This window comes from Orbicella faveolata, unplaced genomic scaffold, assembly GCF_042242905.1.
Source record: "Orbicella faveolata isolate gen_17 unplaced genomic scaffold, um_ofav_v1 contig_35, whole genome shotgun sequence".
Classification (NCBI taxonomy): domain Eukaryota; kingdom Metazoa; phylum Cnidaria; class Anthozoa; order Scleractinia; family Merulinidae; genus Orbicella; species Orbicella faveolata.
The window spans coordinates 2272107-2287356 of NW_028301564.1; the positions used below are offsets into that span (position 1 = coordinate 2272107).

At 37.8% G+C, this 15250-nt stretch overlaps 1 protein-coding gene across 2 annotated transcripts; it reads right to left on the reverse strand.

Moving 5' to 3' along the window:
* Positions 1–27: 27 nt before the first annotated feature.
* Positions 28–15065, reverse strand: LOC110048383 (uncharacterized). Of its 2 annotated transcripts, none has more exons than XM_089272756.1 (12): positions 13857–15065; positions 8808–11247; positions 6374–7020; positions 5635–5722; positions 5204–5362; positions 4395–4450; positions 4131–4236; positions 3722–3795; positions 3489–3587; positions 2519–2638; positions 1797–1894; positions 28–1337 (listed from the first exon to the last, which is right to left on the reverse strand). In XM_089272756.1, exons 1-12 carry the CDS (start codon positions 14355–14357, stop codon positions 1121–1123), a joined length of 4605 nt encoding a protein of 1534 aa, XP_089128882.1. In that variant the 5' UTR covers positions 14358–15065; the 3' UTR covers positions 28–1120. The 2 variants fall into 2 exon arrangements, with proteins under 2 accessions (XP_089128882.1, XP_089128883.1); XM_089272757.1 differs by lacking the exon at positions 13857–15065 and adding an exon at positions 11568–11691.
* Between the last annotated feature and the right edge of the window lie 185 nt (positions 15066–15250).

Genomic DNA, 15250 nt, shown 5'->3' on the forward strand with positions numbered 1-15250 from the left:
CAGACAAGAAAGGAACTGCACAGATAATTCTTCACACCATAACTTTATTTAGACACCATCTATTTCTACCTAAAAATTAATTATCAATTAATATATTTATCTGTGTCTTGCAAATTCAATATGATCCTTGTTCTGTAAGCACACCATTTTATTCCTCTACATTGCTTATATTTCCATTTCTTGACCAAAATTTTTACAACTCATAATTCACGTGGACAGCAATATTGTGTGGTAGCACTCTGCTTAAATTACAATTCCAATTACAAAAATAATCTTCTTATAAAGAAAAGCATTAGCAAAATAAAATTTTAATTAACTTACTTAAAGCAACACTGTATGAATATTGCATAATGACTAGTGGCAACAGAGATGGAATAATTACTGTCTAGGGATCTCTGAAATAATTTGCACTGCTTTGTATATTATATTGATGAGTTGGGTAAAGAATATTGGGGAACTGAAACTGGCTAGTCACTCCTATTCTTGTACAATTAATTGAAAATTTCCTTGCATTTGTGTTACCAATGAAATGCTTGAATTCTTTCATTTAATGTGTTCTGTATATTACTTCATTTCTCATTACCTCATAAAACTTTTATTTGCTGATAATTTAATAATTGATTTAGAACAAACCCGCAAATTTTTACTATTTTACCAGGCTATTGTTATTAGTAGGGTAAAATTATTTAAAACCCATCTTAGTTTTACGTTACGAATCTAAGCTAACTACAACATGTTATAAAATCACTTATAATCTCCAAAAGATGTACAAAGGTCTTCCCATTTGCAAGAGAAAGATTGAATGAGTGTTTGAAATAGTCGCCTGGGAAAACATTTCCCACTGCACAAGTGATTATCGATTCCGAAAATTATGCTCAAAAAAAGCGTATTGACGATTTGACGTTAAGTCTAAGTCATTTCTCTTGATAAATACCTTTATCATTTGGTTAACATTTTTGTGCATGGGCAAGAACCAGACACCTTAGTTGCAGGGTATTTTGGCTTGAACATCAAGAACGTCTTCTCATTTGGTCCTTTGTGTTCAGACTTGCCCAATCAAATTGATTCTATACAGCAGGGAAGACATTTTAAGGATATTTAAATGCAGGATTGAGTACCCTCATTCATCTATAGCTTCAACATCGGGGTAGTTAGCCGAGAGGCGATAGCTGTTTCGTTTTGCCGTTGGGCCACCCTCGTCAGTTGGAGTACCAGGTGGACTTGTACTGTTCACCAGACGCCACTGTAGTTCTTCATTTTCCAAGGAAAGTCTCTTGCTCTTTGCAGATTCTCTTTCTAAGCTGTTCCTTAATGTGTCTCGCTCAACAGAAAGTTGCCTGAAATTAAGTAGAAAAAAAAATCAAAACTTTGTAAAGGTCAGTTTATAGGGTAACATTTGTCAGCAGCAGAAGGCAGAACTAAATTTTTATTGGATTCTTACAAAATATGGTATCAATAAATCAACTTGATTCAACTGATAGATTTTTTTTTAACATTTTCATCACAAAGGTGTGTTTAAGACCTGAAGAGATGTAAGCAGCAGGAGGTAGATTCATCACTAAGTCACCTTCATGATTCTCAGATCCATTTTAATCTTACACACAACAACAGATTTTTTGGGGGGGTGGGGGGCAGGGGCGGGGCTGGGGGAGGGAAGAGGAGGGAATCACAATGCTAGATGTTTTGATGGGAGCACATGTTGCCGGGAATCAGAAATAAAACATGTTTATACATAAATGTACATAAAATCTAACTAAACTTTTATCACAAAAATTATACTCCAAGGTTGTGCACACCTCTCAAACCTGGACTTTGACTCCACTACAAATGATAATGATTCATTTTCTTGCTGCAATTTCTTTGTCTGCGCTATGACATCTTCAAGCTTCTCCAGCTGTATAAAAAGTACACAAAAATAAATTGATGATAACTTAGCAACTTATTAACCAACATAATAATATGCTCAGATTTGAAAGATAGTTATTAACAGTCTGTAAAATTAATGGGCTTGTTTCTTGGTTCACTTTTTTTTAAGGAACAGCTTATCCTCGACTTGAATACATTTTTCAGAGCTGTAAGTACAGTTCTAAGCTAAAATTTTGGACAGCTGGATTGAGTAAAGTTAATAGATAATCTCTGGAAGATGGAAGAGAAAATTCTACAACTTATCTTTTGAGTATTCCAAGACTTTTCCTGGACACTCTATCTAAACCAATAGTTTTTGTTTTCTAATAAACTAAGGTTTAAAGGAATACTTATGAGCCAAAAATTTAAGTATAAACTAAAGGTCTAACTTCTACATCCTCGGCCAAGCACTGAAAAGGTTGTAAAAATGGAGCCCAATTTGCACCACCATTGCCAGATGAAAATATAAGTGACCTACCAGATTAAAAAAAAAAAAAACTTTCCAGACTGCTTATTCAACCAATCCGTTTGTGTGATTTGGTTAATCTGGACATTGAGCAGGGAAATAACAATATGATTGATAACTATTATTAAAAGGAACACAGATATTTACCTCCAGATGCTTTTCCAACTTTTCCTTCCTCAGCTGTTTAATTTCCTCATTCTTCATCTCTAGCACAGCTTTTATGCTCTCAAGTTCTGCTGGTAATGACTCATACTTTTTGACGGCCTCCTAAAATGATCACAGTTGAACAAACCAGAGCCTGTTGATGACTAACAACTCAAAATATAATTAAGAAAGACAATGTTTTCTACACTTGCAGTGCTATACAATAATTATTGTTGAAACAACTAACTGGAACAACTTTGTTGAAACACTGACAGAGTCCTAAATTCTTATCATTCAAAAATAATAAAAAATAAGACAAATGTTTGTGAGTACTCCAAACTTTGCCACACCAAAAAAGAGCAAGTTGATTTGCAACCTAACAATGACAACTGAACTCCAGACAATATTTTGTTCTCGACTGGAACTTGTCCTCTTAACTGTTGATACAAAACTTGAGTAAGGATTATTTTTTAATAACAAAATCATTATTTAGTAGAATTCTACTAGGATACTAGTACAAATGCTACAATCTGATTGGCTGAGGTACTCACAGACTATCAGTCATTAGAGTGCAGTAGCTGTTGATTATCTACAAAATGGCCATGTTTTTTTGTTTTCCCGAAGTTATAGAGGAACATTTAGATGCAAATGGATAATTAAATTCCTGAGAAGATTAAAAGACGGTTATTAACAGTGTTTTGACTTTAAAAACTTGAAATTATTGAAAAAATGAGTGCATGCTCATAAACAACTGCAAATTTCCAATGACAATTCAGTCCGTTCGATTTTGCCAATGCGTGAAGGTTAATATTTATGTAGAAAAATAATTGGAAACCAGAATTTGCGTTTATTTCAGTTAGAATTCTACTAAAACAATTAGATTCTACGAGTCAATAGTTGATTCGGCCTTTGGCCTCATCAACTATCACCTCATAGAAATCTCAAGCTCATAATCTAATTGTTAAATAGTAACCTGAATTCTGGTCTCAATGTCCCTTTGATTGTCATCCTGAAGTTGCAGAAGCTTGTTACTCAAAGAGCCATGCTCATTCACTAGTTTGTCATATTTTTCCTGAAAACAAGGAAGGAGAAAAAGAAAAAAAAGGTGACAAACATCATCATCACATTTACAAACAAATTTTTCTGCCTTCATTAACTAACAGGACAATTACCAAATGACACTCTGAACAGTGCAAGCGGTCCTACCTTGAAGTCTGACTGCTGTTCTTCATAGTCAGCCTTGATGGTTTCAATCTCCACTTGGTGTTCTTCAACAAGTTCTACAAATCAAAAATAGTGTGTTCACTTCTTGCACTTTGTGATGGCCAAGTTCCTAATCAAGTTACTTGGGCTGAAATACGCTGAGACTCAAGTTAAGTTTGACTCTGATTCCCAGGGAGAGGGGGACTCTTATATCAAAAGGGCTCCTAAAAGGTACGATAAACACCCACGTCCATTTTTTATGGGAGCACCTCCCACCCCCACCCGGGGCTGATTCCCACTTTTGAGATTAGGCCAAAATTAGGCTAAACACTCTAATAAGGACACCATAGGAAAATAGGAAGTGTCTGTATTACATTGATAGACTGTGACAGCTAACAAGCAATCAGCTTACCATCAATTGCACTAGTATGTTTGCTGTCTAACTCTGCAATTTCATCTCTGTGTTCTTCTTTCAAAGATGCCATAAGATCATCATGAGCCTTCTTCATCTCAGACAACTGATTAAAACAAACAAGAGATGGCCGCTATGACTGAGGCAGTGAGACTCACATCAAAAGTCTAGTTAGAATTAATCATTATTGTCTTGGTCTCATTTGCCAGGACCTTGTAAAGTGAATCACCAAACCAAAAGACAAATAATCTACAGGCCTTGTACCTCTTTTTCCTGTTGTTGTCGCATTTCATGAACTTGTGATCTGTGTGTCTCAAGGGCTGAAATAATTTAGGAAATGCAAAATTAATTACAATAGAAATTGATGGCTTGGAGGCTAGATTATTTTGTTAAACTTAAGGTAAGAAGGCAAATAAGTAGGTAGGGAAATAGGTAGGTAGGCAGGTATACAGGGAGTCAGGTAGACAAGAGGGTAAGTTTGTAGCTGGGTAGATACATAGGTAAGTAGAGGTAGGCAGGCAGGCAGGTAGATGGATAGGTAGGTACTCATAAGGGTAGGTAGGTAGATTAAGTTGTGTAGGCAGGTAGGTTAAGTCTATATCCTAAGAAGCCACACTTTCTTGGGGTATCTCCATATCCAGTAGATGAGATGCTACACCATAGTGCCCCTTAGGTTACTCCATGGCACTATTTTGTCAGTACCAAGACTACCCCTGGGTGGACCAACAAACTCTGAGAGGAAAGTGTCTTGCCCATGAACACAACTCAGTTACCCTGGCCATACACAGTCAATTTTAGACTAGTCGATATCGACTCTCAACACACTAAGCTGGACAGATGCTAAATCAATTTTCAGTGATAAATCAGGGGTTTCATATTTAAGGGCCAGGCACCTACTAGCAAATTGACCAGCTGAGAAAATGATTTTGCCCACTTGGTTTGACCATCTAAAGGAAAGTTTTCCTTATAAAGAAGTTCAGCTGAAAAAGTTTTGCCCACTTGTGTGAACCAGTAGCCCTCCTGTTGACAACATTAATGAAACCCCTGGATAAATAATTATTAAATTACTCTACCTAATGTAATTTCTCCTTGGTGTTTTCTCTTTAGTTCTGAACTTGTCTGTTCCAGGACATTTTCATAGTCAGCCTTCAAGGTTTCTATGGCAACAGCATGTTCACTGCTCTGATACATCATTTCTTCTTGCAATTTAACACTGTTTGCTTCCTCTTCAACTGTATCAAAGAGAATATGAACAGCAAGTTAATATGAGTCTCCCTGTGGGTATTTCCAAAGAAATTGAAGAGGCAATGATTACTGCTGAAAAAACTAAGATCTTAAGATCGAAGTGAAGATTTGAAAATTTGGGTAATAAGATGGAATATTGACCAATATTAAGATATAAAGTGAAAATTTTAGTTTGCTTTTCACAAATTTATACAGTCATTTATGCTCTGAGATTGGCTGTGAATTATCAGAGCAAGCAGCAGAGGTTTTTCTAACTTACCAAGTTTCTCCTGAATTACTTTCATCTCCTGTAAAGTTGATTCTATTTTTCTTTGTAGTTGGTTGTTGTATTTTTTACTCAACAGCAACTGTAGATTTAAAAAAAAAATCAAGAATGGTTCAGGCTGGGAGTTTCTAAGACTGTTCAATGGAAACACATATTTTTGCAATTATTTAATTAAATTTATTGAGACAATATGTCATTCTATTACAGTGACAAAACCTAATGATAAGTAATCCAGTCTGACAAGGGCACTGTGCTAAAACAAAGGAAGAGCAGTGTGGCAAATACTAGCAAGTAAGTAGGAAAGTACTCTGTAAAAGAATGCATGTCAATTTGAAATTTCCTTTAAGAGCTGGATAGAGCCACTTCAAAGTGATCTGAATGCTAATATGTTGGTATTGCATTTAAGCAGCTGACAGTTGGTGCCAAAGGTTAACATAATTTGTAAGATCAAAGCCTCTGACTCTACCACTTAAAATACTGGAAATAGTGACAAAAATGATAATGATGACGACCATAAGGAGAATAATCAAATTGATGACCACTATAGATACTTCTCTAATATGACACCTCTCTGGACAGTAGAAAGGTCCAGGCAAAATGCCCAGTTCTCTCTCTGTTCTTAGTGATACAAAGTGATAATAGTAACATCCATCACACAAAGTTTCAAACTTGAAAAAACATTCTGACAACAAAAACTGCAATGACATTAAGACTTCATGAGTAGCATTCTTACCCTATGAACAACTGCTAGAATCATGACAGACGCTGCCACAAAATCCACATTGTTATCATCAATTTGATTCTGCAGCTGCCAGCAAAGTTCCGTTCTCTGCTTTATTAGATCATGAAGATTTTGGCCTTTCTCCCTTAAATCTTTGATAGCTTTCAAGTTACTATCATCCTCAACCTGAATGCCAACAGAATGCTGGCTCAGGTATGGTGTTTCATTCAAAATATCTGGTGGCATTATCCTGCAAGGTACATCGAAAGGAGAACCAGCTATCATTGATTTAGCAGCATCAATTTCATCTGAATCAAAAGGAATGTCACCATTAAGTGATGGATTGTCTTGTTGAAAATATCTGTTTGAGAAACCTATAGCATCATGGTTTACAGGCTCAGAGCGTGCTGACACAACTTCTGCTTCAGAATCAAGCAGATCGTCAAGTAGATCTTGGTCTTTGGTACTGCTAGTTACCGATATACTGTCACTAGCATTGCTAGGCTGTGCCGAGACCTTTCTTGGTAGTTTAGAGGTTCCCTGCTTTTGACTTGATGGAGTTTGTTTTGGAGTTTGTTTCACTGTTTGCGATGGCTTTTTGTTAGAAGAAACTGATGAAGGTTGATTGTTGGCTTCTTTTGAAGGTATTCCCACTTTTGCTGTGAAGCAAAATAAGTTTGTAAGCAAAAGGAATACTATTAATCATACTCAAAATCTACAATGTATTTGCTTTTTATCACACTGATTCCCTGTATGTCAAAAAAGCAAACTTTCCTATCACAATTCATGGACACTTTTGCATACAAAAACAAACTAAACCAAGTACAAACATCTTGCAAACATATCACGCTTACTTGCCTTGTAAGTGAATCTGCACACAACAAAGAATATGGTTCAACAGACATATTTTAGGCATACATGTAAACATGGGCTTTGATTGTTGTATATAATATCATGTCGGCAGCAAAATTCTGTCTAGTATGACTAATATTATTTTTACTGATCAGACAAAGAGAATACAGTGTTAAGTATTTTATGGCTTTTGGGACAAAAGGTTTGGCACACAGTAATAATAATCATCAATATTATTATGGCAAACGAATTATGTCAAGCAGTTGTCAAAGGCTTAGATTAACAGTACATGACAATAGGGGTTGATATAAACGTTAATATTGCTTCTGGGCAGTGAAAAATGTTCACCACTTGAGAGTACCTCAAAAATATTGATCTATTCAATTAACCAACATACTAATGTGATAACAATTAACTCATCCATCAGTGAATGACAGTCTGTCTTTGCATCTCCAGTAGTCTCCATATGTTTACCTGAAACAACATTTGGTTCACTTCTGGTTTTGCTTAATTCTGATTTTTCTTCTCTTCTTTTTCGAAAATACTTAAAAAGAAAACACTCCAATTCTCTCATATCCTTGTTAAATCATTGCCATCTGGATGAGAGAAACTACATGCACAAAATCAAGACAACCTGCTTTCTTGAGAATGAAAGTTCAGATATAAAAATTCCATTCCCATGCAGTAAATATTAATTATGAATGAAATTTTACCACACATAAATTATCCATTGAGACAAAAAGACTGCTTATGGTAATGGTTGGTAAATTAATATGCATTAATAGGATTGATTGTACAAAAATTGACCAATTAGAATACAGAATCTTTTAGAACAAAATTACAACAAATTTCACTGTCATTAAATTAACAATGTATACCAAAATTGTGCATACTTTTATGTAACTAGAGAATGAAACCAAAACTCATTTATCACTCAAAATAGCATAGGGAGTCACATAATTATGAATCATGTATGGAAAACTTACTGTTCTACATTAAATACAAGTAAAAAATATCGTGGCCTGTTTGGCCAGTTTAAAGCAAGGGATCCACTTATTCCTTCCTTTCATGGTTGTCTGGCATGGTTTAACAAACTAAAAATATTTTGGATATAAAATAAAATTTACAGTATTTCCTTTGCTTGCTACCAGATCAGAAACTGTGTGTGTCCTAAGTTATTCTAAGAACCCACTTTACAAAAACCCACATAATAGACACTTTATCATGTCTTTTATTAGACACTGTCCACATTAAACAGATTCCATACCATTACAAATCTAAATATTCAAAGCAATTAAATTATTTTACCAGCCCAACCTCCCACACAAACAGGCACAATTACTTGTTTATTTTACAAAATGTCCAAATTAATTCTTAATTTGGATAGTGTCCAAATTAACAAGTAATTTGGGCAATTCCATACAGTTATGCAACATAAATAATGGCCTTGCCCAATTTTGGCTGTCCCTGGATACAAATTGAACATTAATTTCTTAACAAATCTACAAAGACTGTTGTTAATTACCGTGACATTTCTTAAGAGAGCTACAAAGACTGTAGTTGATTACCACGACACAAGAAAATTGCCCATTACCTCTAACAGAACTGCTTGACCTGATCACACGTGATGTTTGTGGCTTGGATCCAGATGCTGGAGCTGATCCCTTTGGGGCTTTAATTGCACCAAGATTTTGGCCACCTACTACCTTCTGCCCGACAGCACTTGTTTCTTTCTCTTTACCTGTCGAGGCCTTTGCAGGAATGGCAGCCGACCTGCTGACCTTGCGTGCCTTTGAATCAGACCGTACCAAACCAGAGTCTCTTTTAACAATAGGGGCTACTGGTGGCCGACTTGCAGCAGAACTATGTCGTCTCTGAATAGAAGCCATCTCAGATTTCTTCTCTAACTTAAGTAACGTTGGTGGTTTTGAAATCTGTGATGGTGTAGCCATCTTCTTAACAGGAAGGTTCGATGATTTTGCTTTATCTTTTGCAGACTGCTCAGGTATTCCACCACTCACAGGCCATTTACTTATTGAAGGGCGAGGCACAAACGATTTCACATCTGGAAGTGTGCCCAGGGTATGCCGTTTCTGCATTTTAACTTCATTGCTGCCTGCTGTACTGGCTGTAGTTGTTTTTGGAAGCTGTGATTTATTACCAGTTGAGCTGGATGATGACACTCTGCAGTTTTGCTGCTGGCGCATTTGTTCCAGTCTGGATTGTTTCTGCTGTGGTGGTGGTTTTGACACACTGTTATTTCTTATGGGTATTGCTCTAGATTTAACCCCAGAACTACTCTTCACAGAGCCAGAAATACTTTTTGTTGTAGATGTCTTCTTTCCTTTGCTTTCGCTTGTTCCTGTCGATGACAGTGAAGCCTGTGATCCAGAAAGGCTGTCAGCATAGTTGGAATCTGTGTCAACAGGATGGTCATGGGATTCTGTTGGCAGGGACTTTCCTGCTTTCTTTACAGCACCACCTTGCGGCACACTGTCAACATTTTGTATATCAAGACACCTTTTAGCTGTGTCATCTGATATTGGTTTAACAGGTGTTAACAGTGTAGTAAGTCCATCATCAAACACATCTTCATAATCTCCACTTCTTCCAAAGGCACCACACTTGTCGATATTGCTGCTACTGCTGTAGCGTCTAAGCGATTGTTTTGGACTTGGTGTCAACCATGGCCAGCTACCTGCGCGTGTCAGGTCAGCTTCTCTTGAACAGGAAGATTTACTCCTTACCACTTCAGTTTTCTGAAATATCTTTTCCAGTGTTTCTGACTGTGAGTGAGAGCATCCTAAAGGTCTATGATGAGTTTCATGAGAATGGATACCTTCTAAATTGTAGTCATCCTCAGCTTCAGGAATAACAGATCGTTCGGTGCGTCCCAGGTCTAAGCATGTCGTAATAGACTCTGAAAAGTGGTCTGCACAATGCAGACTGGGACAGCTACAATGTCGCCCTTGTATGAAAGGGTCTTCTCTGTTGGTGAGATGTGACACACAGGAGATGTCGTCATCATTGCCATTTGAGATGGTCAGCTGTCCTTTTTTGATCATGAGATGGGTGTCCAAGGAAACAGCATGTCCCACTTTGTGCAGAGCAGTTGTGCCTCCACTGGAGGTATTTTGGCTTGTATGAAAACCATCTGGTCTATTTAAGGAATTCACTGATGGGGAATTCTCAGAAAATGTCTGCTGATTCTCTTTACTCAAATTGTTCATCCCTCCCTCTGCAGAACTGAGCACATCTGTTACTTTTGCGGGATTATTATAAAGATCAACTTTTTTGCCGCCTCCACTGGATATCCGTTCTCCCTGGCAAACGTTCTTTTCCAAAGGCGCCATGTCACTGTTCAAACAATACTCGTTTGAATCACACAAGTTTTCTTTGGTAATTTTAGGCAGCGAGCGGCATCGATTTAATCGATTCTGGTCCCAGGTGTTTATTTTCCCGTCCTTTTCCACGTTGTGTAATAATATGTTAAATCCCTTGGCCAATTGTTTAGCTTTAAGAAACAGGTATCTATCTAAGGACACTGAACGATTCCTCTTGGTTAACCTCAGAGACTTGACGTCGCGATGTTTAAAAGCCATGTGGCCGCCTCGGACGATTTCTACGTCGCTCGAAGACATGCTTTGCCCGCTATTTACACCTGTTCTGACCTTTCTCTCGGCTGATTGTGGACTGCAAGGGCTTTCCAGCAAATTTAATCGAGAAAGAGTAATATCATCGGCAGCTTTGACCTTGTGCGAGTGAACAAATATTCCGTGTTTATTCTTACACCGAAAATATCGCACTCCTTTCACAGATCCATCGTTTTTCCCAGAAGCTTCGTCTAATAAGATTCCACACCATTCGCCGTCGGCAAAATGTGTTGTTCCGATGTACTTTAGAATTCCAAGCTGAGGCTTCTTGTTCAAAATACACACGACTCTGTCTCCTTGATTTGGCCGTTTCCTTGAAGGGCTTCCATTTAAACTTCCATCAGGCGGAGAAAAAGATGGCGGAGATAAACAATTGTTGACCTAAATGAGGGAAAAAGAAGAAAAGAGATATTACTATGCGCTTGCTAATGGTTTCAATGAAATGTGACACTCACTGTAAACGCTGAATAAACGTGACTTTCTTGGCAAGTCAACAAAATCGACATATTCGCTATAGCAACGTCGTATTTCTGCGGCAATAATAAGAGTGTCGAAGCGTGCAAAAAACAATAAAAATTTCAGTCGAACATATAAATTTACTCGTAAGCAAACATTAAACTACATCTTTATGACAACAACGATTCGTAATCAAAAGAAATAACATTAAAATGTTGACATTTGCGTTGGGTGCTTCGTCTTACCTGTTTCATAAAATTTCTGAGCCAAGATCGAAGGTGCACATATCAATATTAAAACTTTTAACCCTTTTAAGTAGATACAAGGCAAACTGCAATATCTTGGCTACAATTATGCAAGAAATTCTTTGCTACCTGACACTAACCAAAGCTGATGTAAGGTTGCCGGCTTGTATTTCGAGTGAACGAGATGAAGTACCCTGAAACTCAAACACAGGCTAACAGGTCGCACCAATTGATTTTCCACCCGGTCTACTTCCTACCTTTATTTAAACATTTCACACCCACGAAGAATTTTCTATACAACCTGGCTCCTAACAATATTAGCACAGTTACGAAGTTTATCTTAAACAAAAGGGCTTTAAGGAAATCAGTGCGATAATCAATAACAATCCATGCATACTGCACGGTCCGCCGAGCACGTCGAGCAATAACCAACTGGTTCTTAACACGAATCGTGCCGGGATCTTGAGACATGACATAAGTTTTTTAAAAACATGTGTGATAATACTGGTATGTAATAAGCTTAACACGCTTATACACTCAAAGCTTTATACTTGATAAAATTCTACATGAAAAATATCAGTAAGCTTATACGTCTATGATATCGCGGACGAAATCAACACCGTCAATTAGCCAACTGAAACCTTACCTGTTCTTAAATATTTACTTCTCAGGCGATTCGCTTTCGCTTCGTTTGGAGAAACCTCTCCTTGCTACAGTAAGAGAGTTACAATTATCTCGCTGGGATACCGAAGCACGTAAGACGGCAGAGTCAAAATTTCTGCCCTGGTCAAAATGCCGCAAGTCATCCAGCTAGACACCCCTGAACGAGCACAGATCACGGGTGCTCGTCGGCGACCAATGAAAACCGGGCTATTATTTGAGATCAAAAAGTAGATATTTCTCTAATAAGCCATTTGCATGCTTGGTTGTCACATTTTTTTGCAATTTCCCATTTCTAAAAGCCTCCGTTCGCAAAGTGCTTTTAGCAAAAATGAATTTAGAATGTCGATTGAAATTTTGATAATAAGGCCGAAAGAAATCCTTCCGATGAAAACACCTCCCCTTCACTGAAAATAATCCCTTCGAAAAAGCACTTTTGAACAAATGTTAGCGAGGGGTTTACTATTGGAATTATTAGAGTGTTGAAATTTCCTTTGCTCACATGCTCCTGGTAAAATAGAATATTAACCAGATGGAAAAAATGAGCAAAAGGTTAATTATTGAAGCATTTTACACTGTATTCCTACACAGGATTTACACCGTTAAACTCGTGTATTGATCGGCATTTGAACCTTGGCCCGCCGGCTGCCTTACGAGTTGGAAGCTCAATTTACCAGCCGCTTTTCGCCGGCCGGTTTCAAGTGCCACTAACCCCAAAAATATTTTTTCCATTAATAAAACCTACTAGTTTCTGCTAGTTTAGAGCGAGGGTTATCGAGAAAACTATTTTTTTGTTCCATCTCGGCCCCAGCCCAGCGCGGTTCACTACAATATCATGCCAGTGTTCCAGGATGAAATTTCCCGGTGAAGATAGGTTATTCTTTATCGGTTTAACTAGGAGTTTATAATCAAAGAAATCACAGTGGGAATAAGGAAAGCTGTAACCGTCTGTTGTCGCTTAGCTAAGTTACGCCAGTCTTTGATCAGTACCCTGCTACGAATGAAATGACAATATGGTTTCATCCGCTGACTTATGCTTGAGCCGATGTAAATAGCATAAAAACACAGCTTTGTTGGTACACGAAGTTTTACTATTTATTTTGCGAGCAATAGTATTGCCTGGTGACCTGACCATTGATGTAAATAGACCTAAATAAGGTGACAAAAAATTATGTGTGCGTGCATGCTCGTGTTGAGTTTACTGAATACTGTTTCGATCGAGTTGTGATTCATTCGTCACAGCGCCTGAATGAATTTCGTCTTGAACTTGAATTTTGCAAACCTTTATATTTATTGATAAAAAGAGGTCATTGGCCAATTTTTCAATTGTTTTATTTCTGTGTGTTCACTCAGCCATGTGCGTGAGAACCTGAAATCGATCATTTGCTGATATAGTGATATAACACCTTTGATTGACCGAGTGTTGTAACGTTTTGAAATTGGCATTAGATTAAATTACTGAAAACTAAGATTCAGAGAGAAGATTAGAATCAGTACAATTAATTGAAACATGACCGACTCTTGTTGATTTGAGAACTTACTTTACCTGATCGAGAAAACTTTTTCAATTACTTTTTTTTAAGTTAAAGTAATTTATGTCCTAAACCTGAATACATTTTAGCAACTTACCTTCCTCTTGCGCAAAGTGGACGGATAACTTTCTCCCCTCTTTCCGGCTGTCCAAAGAGACGATGGCCTTTTGGGAGACTTACCGCTACTTTTTCTTCGCTTCTTCTCTGCAGTAATTGACGGATCGCTCTTACTTCTTTTGTAATCTTGTCCTTCCATGCGCGATGCACCAATTCGCGCCGGGAAAGTATCGCGCCTCTTTAGGCCTCTATCGGCGAGGCGCGCGCTTCTGGGTCGAGAACTTGCCGAGAGTTTTCTTGAAATTCGCGATCCATCAGGGTAACCCTTGGAATATCTAACTTCACCTTCCTCCCTGTCTATCGCAAACCCAACGTCATATTCGTTGTCCCATAATCGCGGCACACCGAAGTGTCTTTTTCTTGCATTATTGCTTGTTTGATTGTTGCACCAAGGGTTTCTCTGAGTAGAAGTTCTGGTGCTATTCCACGAATTTGCTGGAACGGAGTTCTTTCTTAATCCGTGAAACGAAGAAATTGGCATCTTTGTCGGACAAACTTCCAACCGTGGCAATAAGTAAATACTGCTTTCCTCAAAGTTCCACCTCTAATTCTTTTAAACAAGAGATTTTTAAGGGTTTCAACCTTCTAAACGATAAGTTAATTTGTTCGTCTATGGAAATTATTTCATGTTTTCGGACGTTCCATCGAACTGAAGGAAATATTTACTTACGAAATAAAAGCCGCGGCCCGTAGCCACGGCTGACTTGTTCAGACCCGACCGCGAAGTTTTGTTTTAGAATAGATCCTTTTCAATCCATAATTTGCCTCGTATGAGCACAAGTATCCCGTTGCGTACTTAATGAATTGCCTTTTGAAGCAGTTCACTTCTCAGACCAACCTCAATAGTTCGTTATACAAACCTCAACGATTACCGAAAACTGCGTTGCAGTCAAAAACCAATTGCAACCGGTACCGGAGCGTGAACTGTATGGCACTAGTTTTGAAGACCCGCAGAGTCGTTCAAGATTAAACAGCCTTGTCTGGAAAGCGAAGGCTCAGTCAAGAATTGTTTCGTTTTTCTTGGACTTGAAAAGGTGTCCGTAATAATTAGATGTGATGAAGTAGAACTAAGGATTGTAACTTTACCTGGTGGTCGTCTCTTGCAGAGAGCAACTTTTGTCACCAAACTGCGCATGCATAAGATAGTACATGTCCTACAGGGGTAAACAACTCTGCTTAGAGGCTATTGTTTGCCAAGGAGATTTCAAACAAAAATAGCCTTCTTCTAAGTAAACGACGCTGATATGAAAAGTGTCCGCCATACGACCCCTCAAATACACCCACTTGCCTCATTTCACAGTCAAAGTTGGAGTAGAGTCCAATAAAACCAGTGACATGCCGGTTAAATTGGCTTCACACTTTGTCTTGTTTTGA